Here is an 18,967-nt window from a genome sequence, read left to right on the forward strand (position 1 = left end):
GCCGGGAGGGCCGGGACAGGCCACCGCGGGAGGCGCCCTGTTGGGCAAGCGGGCGGGGAAGGCGCTTTCCAAGCTCCCCGGATCGCGCCGGCGCCGAGGAGACCCAGCGGGGCTCTCCAGGCGGAGGGAGCGAAGCGGGACCGGCCGGGCGGCGCCTCGCCCTGCCCGCGCGGGGCTTTCCCCCTGTCTTGGGGACGCCCCCCCCCCCACCTCCTCCTCGGCTTTCCCGGGAAAGGGGGCCTCCCGGGCAGGCGGGGTCGCGCTCCTCCCGGTCTCGCTCTGGGAAGCGCAGCGGCAACTCACCCGCGGCTCTCCGTTCCCGCCCAGCTCCGCCCCTCTCCTCTCCTCTCCGCCTCCAGGGACCTCGGACCGGCGGGCGAGAGAGTGCTTCTTTCTAGAGAGGCCACGCGCCGGCCCCCGCCCCCCTTTTAAAGGTCCCAGGAGGTCACTACCACCTCCGCTTCTTTCCAGCAGGAGCCAACAGCTGGCAAAGCTCTCTCGCGCATGCTCCGTTCCATTCTGAGGGGAGGAAGCTGCTGTGATTGCTGGAGGTCTTTCAAGGGATTTGACGTGGAAAGGATTCCAACAGTCTTGGGAGGTGATCTAGGGAGGGGGGTGTTGTGGTCGGACTGTCGAACCTCCTGGGGACGGGTCCCAGTAATGCTGCTGCTCCCAGGAGTTCAAGGACAAACAGTTGCGGGTCCTCCTAGTTATTCCCCCCCACACCACGCTTGTTGCTTCCTTTTTTTTGTTTTCGAGAAAATGGAAAATTATGAGACGCAGGATAAGACTGAGGATTTTCCTGGCTGTCAAAGTCAGTGAAAGAGCATGCTACCTGAAGTCGGGCTCCCTCGCTGGAGGTTTCAGAATCAAGGTTGGACAGCCATGTGTCTTGGATGAGTGAGGATTCCTGTCCTGGGCAGGGGTTGGACTAGAAGTCTAATTGTTATTATTTGGTGATTGATTGCATTGTAGCCAAGTACTGTTCTTGCTATACCCTTCCTAACTAGAAAAGCAACACTGTTCCTTCTGTTTTTCACGTCCAGAATAATAAACAGTATGATCTCAATCCCAGCCCATCTCAATTTACTTATGCCTAAGATGTCAATTTGTAGAGGTTTCAATTCATCTTCCACTGTGTTGAGCTTTCCCATGTTCTGTTTCATGTTCCTACTGTAATTCTGTCTTTGCAGTTTCGGGACGTCTAGTTGAAGGCAATATCAACTAGATGTCTCAAAGACTTTAATCTAGCCACATCTTATGCACTATAAAACTACCACAAAAACTAAAGTTTTTTTCACATTCTGTGCACTGATAGGGCTTCTCCCCAGTGTGGGTTCTTTTATATCTCCTAAGGTGACTGCTCTGACTGAACCTTTTTCCACACACGAGGCATTTGAAATAATTTTTTTAATAAATCCTGACCTCTCAGGGAACCACTAGTGACCTCTCATGGAACCTTAGGATTCCATAGAAGCCTGGCTGAGAAACCCTGGTCTAACCTATAGATGAACTGACTAAAATTCAGATCACTAGCAGAAACTACAAAATCATAATACCAATGCCATTAAGACTGTAAATTTAAGATTTTAAAAACAAAAGTGAATAGAGATTTTTGTAATTTCAGTAACACTAGTATAGTCATTATACCAAGTAGGAAGGCTACAGGAACTGATGCAATACCCACTGGAATAAGGCAAGCAACAGAAGAATCAGTTAAGCTCTAACGAAGCTATGACAGCACATCTGGAGACCACCACAGTGGACAACTGATTGGAAGAGGTCAATTTACATTCCAGCACCAAAAAAAAAAATTAGTGTGTGCAAACTATTGTACAGTACACTAGCAAAATAATGCTTAGGATCATCCAATGCAGATTGGAACCCTACATGGAAAAAAAGATGCCAGATGTTCAAGGTGGCTATAGAAAAGGTGGAGGAACATGACACATTATTTCTGATGCATTTTCAATCATTGAAAAAGCCAAAGAATACCAAAAAGTATGTTGTTCTTCAATTACAGAAAAGCCTTTCATTGTGTCAATTACGTCAAGCTGTGGAAAGTGCTCAGAGAAATTGGGATCCCAGAACATCTCATTGTCCTCATGAGGAACGTATATACAGGTCAGCCACAGTATGGACAGAACTTGGCAAAACAGACTGGCTCCAGGTCGCCAAAGGAATGGGACAAGGCTGCATACTCTCCCCTCATTTATTCAACCTATATGCTGAAAAATTATTAAGGAAAGCTGGATTGGAAGATGAGTACAAGAATATCGGAGAAAAAAACATCAATAACCTGCGCTATGCTGATGAATGCCATGATAGCAAAGAAAACAAACCGATGGATTATTGAACAAATCAATCCAGAGTTCCCACTCAAGACACAAATGACCAGGCTCAAGTTACCCTACTTCAGATACATCATGCAACAACCCAGCTCTCTGGGAAAGGCTGTAATGCTGGAAAAGGCGGAAGAAAAGAGAAGAGGATGACCAGCAGCAAGGTGGATGGACTCAGTTACTTTAGCGATGAGTACGCGGTTGGGAGACTTGAAAGAACAAGATAGAGACAGATTGTCATGGAGAAAATCTATCAATCTGGTCGCTAGGAGTTGAAAATGACTTGATGGCACATAATCAAATCAATATAGTATAGTAACTGAAGATAAATAAAAATAACTAATATGAAATACAAAATCATATAACTGAAATTTACAATAAAATGTATTTAATATTTTAACTCTCAGAACTATACTATGATATAAAATAGAATAATTTATAAAATAATAACTTAAAGAGCTAAAAAGGACACATTGCAATGGCTGGTTCTCTGCATTATTAAGGGGGATCTCTAGCAATTACTCCTGGTGAGCATCAACGTAGAAAGAACAGAACATCACACATGATCCAGCATTTCAACTGCTCCTCCATGTCATGGGCAGTCGCAGCTTGGATGGGATGTTTCACGTTCTCCCCTCAGTAACAGTTCTTGAGAGGGCATTAGACCTGGCCAAGGATAAAGCCATTCAGAATTTGGGGACTGTTCTGCAGCTGAAGTCCCTAGCAGGGTAGAATAAATGAGTTGTGTTGTTTATTTGTTCAGTCACTTCTAACTCTCCGTGACTTCATGGATCAGCCCACGCCAGAGCTTCCTGTCGGTTGTCGCCACCCCCAGGTCCCCCAAGGTCGAATCCGCCAACTCAAAAACCTTTGTAGCAAAACCTGACATGTCCATTTGCATCTCCACATCAACAGCATGCTGCTTGAGATTGGCCAAAAGATGCTCATGGCCCACCAGGGAGATTCCAGACCATGAAAAGCCAAAAGATTTTAATTTCTCGTGAAGCGTCTGGCTCCAGGCAGACTTAAAATAGTTGACCAAGATTAGGGAAGCCAAACCAGCTGGGGAAAAAAGTAGCTTAAGCCAGTAAGGAAAAACCTAATTCGAGGCAGGTGTTTCAGTTGTAAATAAACCGACTTCACAGAACAGCACACATTAGGAAATGCAGTGCGAAGCTTCAAAGATGGATTTTGTACACTTTCAAGAGGAAAGAATCATCTGTAAGGGCCCAACTGAATTTCCAAAGCACCCGATACATTACGCACCTGACACACTGATGATTTTTCAGCTTTCATTTAGAACTCAATCAAATAGGTCCTTTTTCTGAACATCCATTGCAAACCTCAGCTCATTTTGAATATTCCTGACACCATCTCTGTAACTCCAGACTATTTGACTATTGTACTCTTCTTTGGGGATCTCTCCCTCTTTTCTCCTGTTTCACATATCGTTTCAGTGATTCCATTTCACAAATTTCCTTTACCACCATCTTTCTTTTCTCATAGGAATTGCTTGTGAGTGTATATTCAGGTAATCTTAGGCCTCAATAAATTACAGCAGCTATCAACCTAGGCTGATTTCAGAAGCTAAGCAAGGCCACCAAGACTTGGATTACCTGGAATATTAGTGTTGTAGGTTGAAAGAAAAAACAGTCAGAAAAAACGTCAAGCCAGCTCTATAAAGCTGCCAGTAATGACTGGATGGAGGAAGTCATGACGGTCAAGTTCAGCTCTAGCTTCTCATCTCTTATGTGCATCTCACTGGAAGTCTACTCGAAATACGCCTTCACTTGTTAGATGAACAAATCAGAGATATTATTTTGCGCTGATTGTGATTCCTTGTCAAGTAACAAGCTGTGCTTTATCAGGTCACCTTGAAGAAGTTTCAGCCATCACTACCCTTTCCACATTCCACTCATTTATACAGTTTGGTAAGATGGCAGTCCTATTATTCTTTGCTCCATTGGTTGATATACTTTCTAACCTAAATTGATCATTTCATGTTCAATAATATACAGTATTTGCACACTCCACTTTTTAGGATCTATGTAGCTCATCCAAACTCACATATTCAGTTAGGGGGTTTTTTCCCTCCTGTTTCTTGAACAAAAAGTCCACTGCTGGTATTCAAACTTTCTCCGCATTCCCAGCAATTATAATGTATCCCACAATGGACCTGTTTTGGGAAGGGCAGGACCCCTTTTGAAACCATTTCCACATTCCAGACATTTCTTTAGTTTTCCCAGATAGATTCCATTTTGTCTTATAAAGGGACTCTTCCAACTGACCCTGAATCTACAGTTCACTTGCTTTTTTATGATTTCTCTCCTGTGTGGATTCGTTTATGTTTGATAAGGTGACTGTTCTGACAGAAGCTCTTTCCACACTCTGTGCATTCATATGGTTTCTCACCTGTGTGGATCCTTTTATGGCAAAAGAGGACACTGTTCTGACTGAAGCTCTTTCCACATTCTGTGCATTCATATGGTTTCTCTCCGGTGTGAATCCTTTTATGGCAAATAAGCACACTTTTCCGACTGAAGCTCTTTCCACACTCTGTGCATTCGTATGGTTTCTCTCCTGTGTGCACTCTTATATGATCTGTAAGATGTGTGTTTCCACTGAAACTTTTTCCGCATTCCATGCATTTATATGGTTTCTCCCCTGTATGAATCCGTTTATGGTATGTAAGGTATCTGCTGCGAGTGAAGCTCTTTCCACACTCCAGGCATTTATATGGTTTCTCCCCTGTATGAATCCGTTTATGGTATGTAAGGTATCTGCTGCAAGTGAAGCTCTTTCCACACTCCAAGCATTTATAAGGTTTCTCTCCGGTGTGCACCCTTTTATGTCTCATAAAGCTATCTCTTGCACTAAATTGCTTTTCACATTCTGTACACTTATAGGGTTTCTCTCCTGTGTGCACCCTTTTATGTCGCATAAAGCTACATCTCACACTAAACCTCTTTTCACATTCTGTGCACTTATAGGGTTTCTCCCCTGTGTGTGTTCTTTTATGTTGCACAAGTAGGCTTTTCTGACTGAACCTCCTTCCACACTCTGTGCATTTACAGGGTTTCTCCCCTCTGTGAATTCTTTTATGTTGCACAAGTAGACTTTTCTGAATGAAGCTCTTTCCACACTCTGTGCATGCATATGGTTTCTCCCCTGTGTGGATCCTTTTGTGGCAAGAAAGGACACTGTTCTGACTGAAGCTCTTTCCACAGTCTGTGCATTCATATGGTTTCTCTCCTGTGTGGATCCTTTTATGGCGAGTAAGGACACTGTTCCGACTGAAGCTCTTTCCACACTCTGTGCATTTATATGTTTTTTCTCCTGTGTGCACTCTTATATGATCTGTAAGATGTGAGTTTGCATTGAAACTCTTTCCACACTCCATGCATTTATATGGTTTCTCCCCTGTATGAATCCGTTTATGGTATGTAAGGTATCTGCTGCAAGTGAAGCTCTTTCCACACTCCAAGCATTTATAAGGTTTCTCTCCAGTGTGCACCCTTTTATGTGTTATAAACTTTCCACATTCAGTATAGGGTTTCTCCCCTGTGTGTGTTCTTTTATGTTGCACAAGTAGACTTTTCTGACTGAACCTCCTTCCACACTCTGTGCACTTACAAGGTTTCTCCCCTCTGTGAATTCTTTTATGTTTGATAAAGTTACTGTTCTGACTGAAGTGCTTTCCACACTCTGTGCACTCATATGGTTTCTCTCCTGTGTGAATCCTTTTATGGCAAATAAGGACACTGTTCTGTCTGAAACTCTTTCCGCACTCCAAACATTTATATGGTTTCTCCCCTGTGTGAATTCTTACATGCGTAATAAAGCTACCACTTCCCCTGAACTTCCTTCCACATTTAAAACATGTATATGGTTTCTCCCCTGTGTGAATTCTCTTATGTTTCCTCAGGTAACTGTCTTGATTGAAGCTCTTTCCACATTCTGTACATTTATAGGGTTTCTCTCTTGGGGAAACTTTTGGGGGCAAAATAAGCAAATGTCTCTTACTGAAACCCTTCCAACACTCATACAGTTTCTCTTCTTTATGGGAAATAAGATGACTACTCAAACTGAAATTTTCCCCACAATTTATAAATGTATGTGGTGTCTCTTTGATGTACAACTGGTGATATAAAGTAAGAAAGGAGGTTTGACTGAGACATTGCCCATGTTCTTGATGTTCATATGGTTCCTCTTTAGTCTGAGTTGTAGAATGTTTACTGAAATCAGATGTCTCTTTGTCTGTTGTGCCACATCCAAGATATTTTCCCTTTTCTTCTTGTTGGTGAACTTGCTGGGCTGGGAGGTCATGGACTTCACTGTGACCAGGAGATTTCTTCTCTCTGTTCCTCATGCAGCTTTTCCTACTCTTTTGAAGCGCCCCTTGATTTCCAAGCATCCCCTTTTCAGACTTGAGCATTTGTAATAGCACTACGTTGGGATCTTTGTAATTCTCATGCTCCTGCCCATAAACTGAAGGGAAAAAAAGAAGTTAATAATTAGGTTCATCACAGAGAAATGCTGCATCCATTATTTTTGCATATCCAAGATTTTGCTGGGTTCCTCTTTGTATGCCTAGAAGAAATCAAGCTTCCTTTTTTATTTATGGTTCTGCCTCTGAGATGATAGAAGGTGCTTTCTCAGCACTTGGAAAACAAAAGGCTTTCCACAATTAATTCAACCTGGAGCAAAGCAGACCCTTACCCAGAGTGGCCACGTTCATAAAATTCTCCATCATCACGTCCCCATGTAAGGCTCTCTGGCTGGGGCCCAGCAGCGCCCACTCCTCCTCCGTGAAATACACAGCCACCTCCTCAAAGGACACCGAGCCCTGAAAGTCAAAGGAAACGTTCCTCAATGGAAGTCCCAGGAAGGACTTGCAAGTTCTCTCCCATATTTCATAGATCCTAAAACCAGAGCTTTGCAACTGAAAGAAACCTCCTTTTCTGACATGAAACGGTACCAGGTTTTGTAGTTGCCTCTCCAAAGAGTCGCTATGGTTGAGATGTTGTAGAGAAGTGCACAAAGATGGAATTCTTACATCCAGCTTAGGGTACAGCAATGCAGCCACCTTGGGGACCCTTCCCTTGGTCCAAAATGGTGCAGCAAAAGTGCTCAAAGGAGCAGTAGCACCCTGTCCACCTGCCTAGCACAATGTTCCCTCTACTTTCAGACAAGCCACGTGTGGAAAAAATTGCTTGGGGCAGCTCTTCCCAACTCAAGTACAAATTCATCCACCACAATACGAGTATATGAACAAATTGAAAACACACGCGTTAGCGACATGTTAAAATGTTTACATATTTATTAGTTAAAGTTTAGGAACTAGAAAGTGTAACAGCATCTCACATACTCATTTAAAAGTTGTGGCTTCAAGTTGTTTTCGATTCCGGGCAACTGCCCCCTGCAGTTTCCTTGGCAACAATTTTAGAGGTGGTTTCCCTCGCCTTCTTCCGAGAGCTGGGAGAGATAGCGCCTGGTCCAAAGCCACCCAGCTGACTCATGGTCTCCCAGTTTCTAGCCTGACGCCTTAACCACAACACCAAGCTAGCCCCACATATACATGCTTACAGATCAAATTATATAAACTTGCGACTCACTGATAACTGATAATTGCAACTGATATTTTGCATAGATTTAAAATTGTTCTTTTAATTTGATATTATATTGTACTGATATTGTAACGAAAGAAAAAAAAATTAAGAAAAAAAAGCATTACATATATTTCTTAAAGTACAGAAACTTGAATACTGTAATACAAGTAATTCTCATTTAACGACACCTTGGACAGCAACAATTCAGTTACGACCGAGATGAAAACGTAACTGTGTGACCAATGCTTGAATCTGTGACCTTTGCAGGTCTCTGTGAGTCATGCGTTCGCCATTAAAGTCAGTGAGTATGCGTTGTCCTGTGCCTGACCCTTCCCCCCCCCACAACAGTGCAGAGAGATTGCCTAAAGAAGTTATCTCTTTCTGAGCTGTTTTGTCTGCCTCCCTGACCTTAATTGTTGACTGAAACACTAGTGCTGCTGCCTGACACTGACAAGACCCTAATCAGCTTCACAGTAAAGGCTTTAGCTTGCCTCCTAAGCCTCTGGCACCCACCAGCATGCTATGCAAACAGCTGGTGCATTCCTTTCAGTGTGTATTACCCACTGAGTGCCTACTTACTCTCTTGTAATCCCTTCGTCTCCAATGAATGTGAATACAAACATTAATTCCCTTCTTCCTAATTATCCCAGTGCCAGGGTGAGCATTCCAAAGGGTGGGGGAGTGGGGGGAAAAGGGCTATAAGATTTGCCCTTTTACCTGGCTTCCTCATGAGCCAAGTTCCAAAAATCTTTCCCACCATTTGGGCTCACCCAGCTGTTTGGGCTCATATTCTTCTAATGCGGTAAAGCAAAGGAAAGCTGAAGTAGAATTGTAAGCACAGTCACGGTCATTTTCACTTAGTGACCACTTCACATAACAACTGAGTCACCTGAACTAACGGCAGTTATACTGTCATGAGTAATGATGGCGAGCAGGAAGGGGCTCCCATCCAGGGTGGAAAACGCATGCGTAGTACTGAGGAATTAAGCAGCCATTCAAAGAGACACAGATCAGGCCCGCCTTAGCTTTTGGGGTTTATATGTCTGGGTTTTTCCCACGCTTATTCAGTTTGTTAGGATTCTGTTTATGTAGCAGTAATAAACACTAGAGACCTACTCCTCGTCTCAGCGTGATTCTCACTGTTAGGACATATACAGAAAGCATCTAGATAGCTCAACTCCACTTTTTCCCTCATACTTTTCTTCTTCCCTGAATGTATTCTGATCTTACTAAAACTTCAATTATTAATAACTTCAAAATAGATTTTTTAAAAATACAGTTAACTATAATCATGGACCTGCCTCTGGTCTGGGCAAAAGACACCTCCCCCAGGAGCAACTGCCCGATCCACACCACGTCCATGCTGAGCGAGCCTCGCTGCTGCAGGTAATCCCAGGTGGCAAGCTTGTGCAAGACTTCTCACAACCCCCGAGTGTCATGATGTCACATTTACAGTTATGAGTTTGGGGTTACTTAGTTTTGTATGCACTTGGCTTTTTGCTACGTCTGGGGGTTTGATGAGTACCATGCGTACGCACATGGGCGCACCTTAGGCCTGGTGGGGAAATGACTCAACTACATAGCTGGAATGTCTTCCTGGCACAATTCATCTTGAACTTCTAACACCTCTTCTTGCACATCCCTCAGACAGTGAGGGATTTATTTTAAAATAAGGTCCTGTAACAAGGAATTTAACAACAAGGAATTTAACAACAGTTTACATCAATGAATTTGATTTTTCCAAATTGGTTTTCGGTAGTTTCTGTTTAAACAACCATCTTGAAAGCAGGACTAAGCCGAACCCTGATCGAGACTTGACCTCCTTAATGGGCTCTGCATTAAATCTCGTGACAAAACTGGGCCCCCAAACGTTCTCCTGCCCCGGTGAAGCTCCCCTACCTGAGCTGTTGCAGCTCCACCACAAAGAGGAGGTATTTCAGCAATTGCCATCAACAGCCTTCCATTGCCTGTGGCTGAGATAAAAGGAAAGAAAGGGAGAAAATGTCTGCAAGCTGGCTGAGTCAGCTAAGGGAAGCCCGGTCAATTAATGCCAGCCCAGAATTCTGTGTAGAAGCAGCACAGGAATGAAAGCACCTCAGGCTTCACTGCCTCAGAACCAACCTTCACTTACGTGGCAGCGGGACCCCAGCTGGATCCTCCTCAGAGATCCTTCCCCACAGCTGCTCCAAAGAGGGACCAGGGAGAGCTTCCCTGCCTTCAGGAGGCACCACAACCTCCTTCCTCAGTGGCTCCTGCATCTGCAATAACAGCCAGGACCAAAGAAGAACAGAAGTTAAAACAACCGAACATTGGAAGGAGGGGATTCTCCTCTGCCTCCAAAGCTGGACCATCTTATACCCACGGGTGGAGGTGCAGATACCCTTGGGATTCCCCTTCCTCCTGTGGAATAATCCGGACGGGCTGACAGAAATATGTGGCTGAAAAGGGAGGGAAACAGAAGGCTCCCCTATTGCTAGAAGCTGCTTTCGAGGCGGGCGAGGGGTCAACGAAGGACGGACGGCCCTCCTCCAGGGGCCCCGGCCCCGCACTCACCCGCTGCCCTCGCTCCGCCTCCGCCTGGCTCAGCAGGAAGCCCTCGGCCAGGGCCACCGCCTGCGAACAGCTCTCCGCGCCGCACTCCCGCACCCAGCTCGCCATCTCCGCCGGCAGCACGGCCAGGAACTGCTCCAGGATCACCAGGTCCACCACCTGGGCCTTGCTGCGCCGCTCGGGCTTCAGCCACTCCCGGCACAGCTGCTGCAGGCGGCTGCAGACGCCCCGCGGCCCCTGGCACTCCCGGTAGCGGAGCCGGCGGAAGCGCTGCGCCCCCCCGCCCAGGGGCTCCTCGGGGAGGCCCCCCCGCCCGGCTGCCGGCCAGAGCGCCGTTCCCTCCGCGGGCGCGGCGGCGGCGGCGGCGGGGGCTCGTCCTGCGGCTCCCCCCGCTCCGGGCCGCGGCGAGGCCATCTCGCGGGCCGAGCCGAGCCGAGCCTCCCCGGCGGCGTCTGCTGGGCGCCTCTCCTTCCCGGCCGCCTTTGGCGAGCAGCCTCTCCCGAAATCTCACCGGGACGCCGAGCCGCGTCGCTGCGGACGAGCGGACCCTTCAGGCTCCCTGCCCGGCTTTCCCGGGAAAGGACTCCTCCCGGGCAGGCGGGGTCGCGCTTCTCCCGGCCTCGCTCCGGGAAGCGCAGCAGCAACGCGCCCGCGGCTCTCCGCTCCCGCCCCCCTGGCCCCGCCCCCTCCGCCTCGGGGGGCCTCGGGCGGCGGGCGAGAGAGCGCTTCTTCCTAGAGAGGCCCCCCCCACGGCCCCCTCCCCTCCTGGTCCCGGCAGCCGCCTCCCTCCGCCACAAGCAACTGCTGGCAAAGCTGTCCCGGGCTCCGTCCGTCTCGCTCTGAAGGGAGGAAGCTGCCGGGACCTGTGTGAGTGCAGCTCCTGGGTGGATTCTGGAGGAGAGGATTCCAAGCAGTCTTGGGAGGGGATCCAGGGAGCGGGGTGGGAGCTATGGTCGGGCTGTCGCACGTCCTGGGGACGGGTCCCAGTAGTGCTGCTGCTCCCATGCGTTCTAGGACGGTTGCAGGTCCTTCTAGTTATGCCACACACACACACACACACACACACACACACCCTCGTCTCTCTTGTTTCCATCTTTTTCTTTTCGAGAAAATGGAAAGGTGTGCGACATGGGAAAATATTGAGGATTTTCCTGGCCGTCAATGTCAGTGAAAGAGCGTGTTGCCTGAAATCGTTGGGTTCCCTCGGTAGAGGTTTTGAAATCAAGGCCGGATTTTTCTCGGAGGACTGAGAATTCCTGTCCTGGGCAGGGATTGGACTAGGAGGCCTCCATGGCCCCTTCCAACCCTAGGATTTTATGATGCTGTTCCCCGACGCAGCTTTCTTGGGGCAGCAGAAAGTGTCTTATGATCACATCCTGAATACGAGGAAATTGGCTGAAAGTTATTGTATTAGTGACTATCATTTAAGGTTAACAGTTTGTCTCGAAGTCCACTTAAATTCCATCGTTGTGAGGTGGAAAAGGCTGATTCTAGGATAATTAGTGGTAAACTATTTTTATCTCTAGCACAAACAGTGATCAGCTACCACAGAGTTTTATGTGTGTTAAATGGGTTATGATGTCCTGTATATCCTGACTGTGAGCAAGAACCATGGTTTGGGTCATTAATCTTTGTATGATTATCCTATGAAATCCCACCCCAATGTTTAAGAACTGCTACTGACCACTGGGAGCTGTGGAAATGATTGTGGCAGCTCGTTTAGAGCCGCCTCTGCTTTCTCCTACTATATTCCAGTTTCTATGTGTGATTTTTTTCATGGTTTCTTTGGCTCCTGAGAATGTAATAGAATTATCTAATTCTTACATAGTTTGTTAAAACATCAGACCATACTGTGTTGTCTAACACTAGCTAATCAGTGTCATCACTAACCCTGTGAAACATTGTAATTAAAGATGGCTGGGAAGGAGATGTGACTAAGTTCATACTCTCCACTAAGCTGCTATTTTTTTAAATGATGGCTTATGGAGTAGATGACAATTACCCTAAGCAACAATTTATGAACTAAAATGTGCATTGTTTCATTCTAGCTTGCCAGAATTGGGAATTCAGTCTTAGATCTGTTAAAGACACAAACTATGTTCAATAAACCCCCACGGCTAGGTTGGGTTAACAAAGTGAAACTAGGCTTATCTGAGATGCTCTGCCAAACCAATAGAATCATGTAAGTTTGGTGTTTAAGGCAAAACAAAGCTGGCCTTTATCCAAGTTGAGGCAGAGACAACAGAATCCCTCTGCAAAATTTACGACTGCAGGGCCGCCGGCAAAGCTGTCCCGGGCATGCTCCGTCTGTCCCGCTCTGAAGGGAGGAAGCTGCGGGGACCTGAATGTGTGCAGTTCCTGGGTGGATTCTGGAGCTCTTTCAAAGGGTTTGAAGAGGAGAGGATTCCAAGCAGTCTTGGGAGGGGATCCAGGGAGGGCGATGGAAGCTATGGTGTGGGAGAGTGAAACCTGTAGCCGGTAACACGTGTGTATGGGCAATCTTTTAGTGGAGCATTTATTGCTGTCATAACTGAATCCCTCCACCTTGTTGCTGGCAATCCCCTTCCTCTTTTTCATTAAGCTTTTCCAAGCATTTTAGACTTCTGAAGGGAATCCTGCTATACATTTTTTTATATAATTCATATTTTTGTTAAAATATTGAAACACAAAGAAAGTAGAAAAAAACAAATACAGAAATACAGAAAAAATAAAACAGCAAGCTAGAATAAAAGATTGCTACATTTAAATGTTTAAAAAACATAATGAAAAGTAAATTACCTTTCAATGGTAATTGACATCCTCTCCTCCCATTCCATTCCCCAATTACTAACCACTCTTTAGATATTTGAAATTTGCATCTGCCTTGCTTTGTGATATCTATATACTACTAAAACTCTCATGTCTGTTTGATTGTTTGTAACCTTCAATTAGGTGAAAGAGTGCATCAGAGGGCAACAATTTTTGAACCAAGGTACTTCAAATAGGCTAACTTACAGAATGCCAAGACCCATTACTCCAGTGGGAGTGTTATTTGGGGAAGTTGTGGCTGCTTCAGTGCAGCCACACTGCTGCTGCTTCAGTGCAGCCGCACTGCTGCAGTCAGCTGCAGTCATGTGATCATTTCCAATGCTCCCTGACAGCTTCCCACAAGTCAATGGGGAAGCCACCAGGAAGTTTAAACTCAATCAAAGCCAGCAGGAAGTTGCAAGGCTAGCAGGCAGGTAATTGGCTGCTGCTGGGTGGAGGAGGGAGTGAGGGGGTGTGCAAAAGGTGTAGAAGGGAGGGAGGAAAAGAAGGGGGAAGTAGGGAAGGAAGATATCCGAGGCGCTCTGCCAGCTTCCCACAAGGAAACTCAATGGGGAAGTTGGCAGGAAGTCAGAAGTCATTCTTGCTACCACTGCTTTTTTGCCAGCTCATGGTCATTCTGTTTCTCTGTTTAGGTACGGAAATCTCTCTGAAATGATGACCTAACAGGTCACGCATTTTCTAGTATTGTATATAAGGGAGCCATTCCTAGTTAACTTTCTATTGTGGATATATACTGTCAGTTTTGCCATTGCAGCATGTTCTCCACTTTTAGTCACCCAGCCTGATGTTATAGGCAAGGTATCTCTTTTTCAGTGCTGTGCTAGGTTTGTTCTTCATGCAGTCATCATATATCTTAGTAAATTGTATTAGTCATTTACATTTTCTGGAATTAATGGAAATATTTCTGTTTTTAGTTCAAATTTTTTCCAATTTTTTGGATTTTTAAAATGTATTTCCAATACTTTTGAATTTTTATTTTTGCATGACCACTACATGTGATAAAATATACCTTCTTTGTTACCATATTTCCAAAATTTGTGGTTATATGCTTTATCCATATTGGTAATCCTAGATGGAATTATATACCATCTGTGTAACATCTCACCATCATAGAATCCACTAAGAAATCTTCATTGTACCAGTGGGTGCTTGAGCATAATGTAAGATCATCTGTCAAAAGACTGGAACTCAACCAAAAGTGGACCTTGTAACAATGACCCTGAACATTCCAGCAAATCCACCAAGGAATGGCTGGGAAAAAAAAAAAAGAGAAACGGAGAGTTCTGGAATGGCCAAGTCAAAGCCCAGATCTAAATCGCATTGAAATGCTGTGGGGTGATTTGAAACAGGCATAGAACCATAAGGTTGGAAGGTCCTCTAGTCCAACCCACTGCCCAGTGCAAGAGTCCTCAGACCATTTCAGACAACAGTTGTCCAATCTTCTCTTTTCCAATCCCTGAACGTTTCCAGTAACGGAGCACTTCAAGAGGCAGGCTGTTCCATTGCTTAATAGTTCTCTGAGTTAGGAAATTCCTTCTTATTTCAAGTTTGGATCTCTCACTATAAAGCTGCCACCCAGATTCTTGTCTTGCCTTCTGGTGCTCTGGATAATATAACCACACTCTCTTTCTTGACATTACTTCATGTACTGGAAGACTGCTATCTTTAGCCTTAGCCTTCTTTTCTTTAGGCAAAATGTAGCAAGCTCCCTTAATCACTCCTCATATGATTTAGCTTTATCATCTTCGTCATTCTTTTCTGCACACTTTTCAGCTCCTGTATTGTGGCAACTAGAACTGGAGACAATATTCCAGGTGTGAGTGGACCAGTGCAGCATAGTGGTACTAACACTTCCTGTGATCTTGACATTATACCTCTATTGATGCAGCCCATTCTATTGTAGATAAAGAGTTGCTTAAAACAGCCATTTAAAAAGGATTTTCAATAAACAAAATTTCATGAAAAGATATTAAGTTCTAGGCAGATCACAAGAGAATACTGATCTGCCAGAAAGGTGGGAGCCACAATGATATAAAAAGATGCCAATTTATATAAACAAGAATTAGGTCTCTATAGGAGGTAGTGCTCATCAGACAATAGAGTTAAAAACATACAGAATGCAGCTCTTAGCTTTTTCCTACTCCTTTATTTTATGTATTTATTTATTTGATTTCTATAGCCACCCATCTCAACAAGTGACTCTGGGCAGCATACAATCATAAAAACATAAAACGATACAAAATAAATATATATCGTTGCCACATAAAACTATTGCCATATATGTTAATATAGCCAAGAAATGGGGCCCTTAATACACTTGGGGGCCCAGGCCCATAACCAGGTCTTTGCAGCCTTGCAAAAGGCCAACAGGGTCAGGGTCAACGTAATCTCTGAAGGGTGGCGTTTAGAGTGGGGTTTTCACAATTGGGTTCAGCCATCCCATCTGCTCTGCCTTGATGCTGTTCTTCCCCTCCCTGGTTATACATCATTGTCACTGGGGTCTGAAAGTGATCCATGCAGGAGGCAACTAGCTATCCTTCCCTCTCCAACGCAAGTCTTTTGTCTTCCCATGTGCACATGCATAAAAGCTGACTTCCTGCCTGCCCCCAAACAACACCAACGAAACACTTCTCCAGGTAGCCCATTTTTTCTAAAGGGCAGCTGAGTTGAAAGCCGAGCAAGACAGAAATCCAACAGGACATTCTATCTTGCTTAGCAGCATGAGAGCAATGGGGGAGAGCCTGTCCCTCTTCGCTTTCCACATTGCAGACTAAAATTATGTGTATCTAACTGCCTGTCCTGTTTAGTCAATAGACTCTGAATTAATTAATAACAATTCTTTATTAAGCTAATTTTATCTCAGTGGAAGGTCTAATAATAATTAACAGAAATTTATTATTTAAATTTTTGAAACTGAATTCACTATGGAATTCTGAATAGGAAAAGAATGGATTCTACGTACAAGGTAATTAACTCTGAGGAAAATTGATCCTTAAAATCAAGGTATAAACAAAGAAAGTCATAGGCAACAGACAGAATACAATTGAGGAGTAAATGGATTGTTTGCACTGTACTATTTTACCAATTGGTTGAAGATTGTAGAAGCCGTTGACTCTGAGGCGTTAAACAGGGTGGTTCCGAGGGAGTAGATTTAACACAGAAGCTGAGGTAGAGGAATCTGGTGATCTGAGTATTTAACAAGATGAATCGATGGTAGAACTGGAGAACTGAGATAGACTAAGGTGAGGCGGTGACAGTGGCTTTTCGAAGGAATCAAAGGTAAGTATACGATGCTGGGGCAAAAGGTATAGATATAATTACAACAGGGCTGAATTCAGGAGCTGACAATTGAATGATGATGTCAGAGGCTGACAGGTGAAGCCCCACTGCACAAAGTGTTCTAAGGCAGAGAAACGGCAGTGACTGCTGAGGTAATTAAGTCCTTAAGGAAATGCGGAATTAGGAGCCAAGACAAATGGAGAGGCAGGCGGAAGAATGACAGGCTCTACAGGAAGATCGGGGTTATCAAGGCTGCTTTCTGAATTCAAAGACAGCTCTGAACACGCTGAGGAGAAATCGTGAGGCTGAAGAGAGGAACGGTTGTCTCTGACAACTGGCTTTGGCTTCTGGCACTCTTTATATCTTCGGCTTTCCCGCCATTTTTGCGTAGGAGCCAATCAGGCTTCTCATTGCTCAGCCCTCCTTGCCGCACGCTGCTCTCGAGCACTGATGGGTGGTGGCAAACCCGATTCACTTCCTGGCTCCTTCAGCTGTTCTGCTTCTTCCCACTCAAGGCTTTTCTTTAATTGTAAGTCTTCTTCAGTTTTTTCCTCGGCTTGACTTAGTTGTTTTTCCCAGCTGTCCCATTCATCCTCTGACTCAGTCTCTATTCTAACACTGCCAAGAGTCCCTCCTTGTGGGGGGAGATGGGTGGTGATAAAATTTGATAAATAATAAATAAATAAATAAATAAATAAATAAAGACCTTTTATTTTTTAATCAAACTTATATCATGCTACAATCACAGGTCTCTTGATGGCTCACAAGGAATATACAATAGAATATAAAACAGGCATAAAACAAAACCTCAACACAGTATATCACATCAGCTGACAGCATGGCTTTGACTGAATGGCAAATGATGGCAAACAAAAATAAAGCCATTGAAAGAGAAAGAACACAAATGTTGCTAAAAAAAAGTCTTTAAGTGGAAAGACAAAGGAGTCAGACTCCAGAAAAAATTACCCCAGAAAGTGGACAATGGTGGAGAAATTAAGAATAAAAGAGGTTCATCTGAGGGAGCAAGTCCAAAATAAACCACAGTGCTCCCTGTTCACTTTGTGGTTTCAAGTTTCCTAGATTCATTCTTCATTTCATATTCCACCTTTAAATGTCTTTGAAAAATGAAGAAAACACAACACTAATTTGAAGCAACTCACCTCTATCTGGAGATGCAGGATAAAAAAAGAGAATGAAATTCATCCCCAGTTCTAGCAACAAATATAGTACAAGAAAGTAGTGTGCTCCTAAGCATAAAATACCCAAATATTTTATTCTTCTTGAATCAAGGGAAAAAGCATTCTAGCCAACTTTTTAGAGAGCTGCAGAAAAGTGGACATTTGGGGAGGAGGAAGTTATTCCTACTTTAAGAGTGAGTCAGCTAAGGTAGTTATTCATGATATTTACCACCTTCCTTTCAACCCAACTCTGCCCCTCTAGGTCAACAGAGGTCAAATATTTCCCTTTTTCTGTGCGACATCTATTATTTGATCTGATCACCTACTTCAACAGTGCTGTTATATCCCTCTTCATTCACCTTTCATTTGAGAAGATCAAATGGTGGAAGTTACAGAACCTTAAAGAAGCAATGATCAGGAAAATCAGATTTCCACCTATTAATACCACCTCGAGTGACACCACATGGACGGCATTCTGTGACTCTGTTGCCACCATCGCCAGAGAAATCCTCAGCGTCATGCAACCAGGCCGCTGACATATTGACAAGCAAGCGTGGCTGTGGACCAAACAAGCGCAAGAGAATAAGAGAACTTTTAAGAAATGGCAGACAGATAAGACTGAGAAAAATTAGTATTATGTGGCTGCCAAAGGAGAAACTTAGAGGGCTGTTGACAAAGCCAAGACGGAACACTACCAAGACCTATACGATCGTCTGGAAATGAGAAGGGGAGAAGGACATCTACTGCCTGGCCAAAGCACAAAAGAAGGCTGCCCAAGACATTGAGCACTATATGTGCATAAAGGACAAGGATTGCAGAAGACTTCAGGGCAAGCAGGAAATTCTGCAATCTTTGGCATGATCATTTTAACAAGATATCCAATACTGAATTCCCACACCCACCGATTCCGGTGGGCACACCAACCTATGGACCAATTTTGCCCATTATTACTACGGAAGTCATTAATGCAGTAGATAGTATGAAAAACATGAAGGCCCCAGGACTTGATGATCTACCTGCAGATTTCTGGAAATTGCAGGAATTCTGTGATACAGGGATACATTGGCTGACCAAGTTCTTTAATGCCATAACGAGTAATGGCTGTGTACCAACTGATTGGTCAAGTGTAACAGTCCCCTCCCCATATTTAAAAACATGGTGACCCAGCTGACTGTGCCAATTACCACCCAATTTGCCTCTT

At 44.6% G+C, this 18,967-nt stretch overlaps 1 protein-coding gene across 1 annotated transcript in view; it reads right to left on the minus strand.

Annotated features, from left to right (window-relative positions):
• Positions 1 to 4,201: 4,201 nt before the first annotated feature.
• LOC134492030 (zinc finger protein 493-like) overlaps positions 4,202 to 18,967 on the minus strand; it is a 32,331-nt gene continuing 17,565 nt past the window's right edge. Inside the window, 2 exon segments of the mRNA XM_063296153.1 lie at positions 4,202 to 6,393; positions 9,531 to 9,534. Of these exon segments, the coding sequence (XP_063152223.1) occupies positions 4,645 to 6,393; positions 9,531 to 9,534 (1,753 nt within the window). The 3' untranslated portion in view covers positions 4,202 to 4,644.

The sequence above is a fragment of the Candoia aspera genome, chromosome 2 (assembly GCF_035149785.1).
Source record: "Candoia aspera isolate rCanAsp1 chromosome 2, rCanAsp1.hap2, whole genome shotgun sequence".
Taxonomy (NCBI): Eukaryota; Metazoa; Chordata; class Lepidosauria; order Squamata; family Boidae; genus Candoia; species Candoia aspera.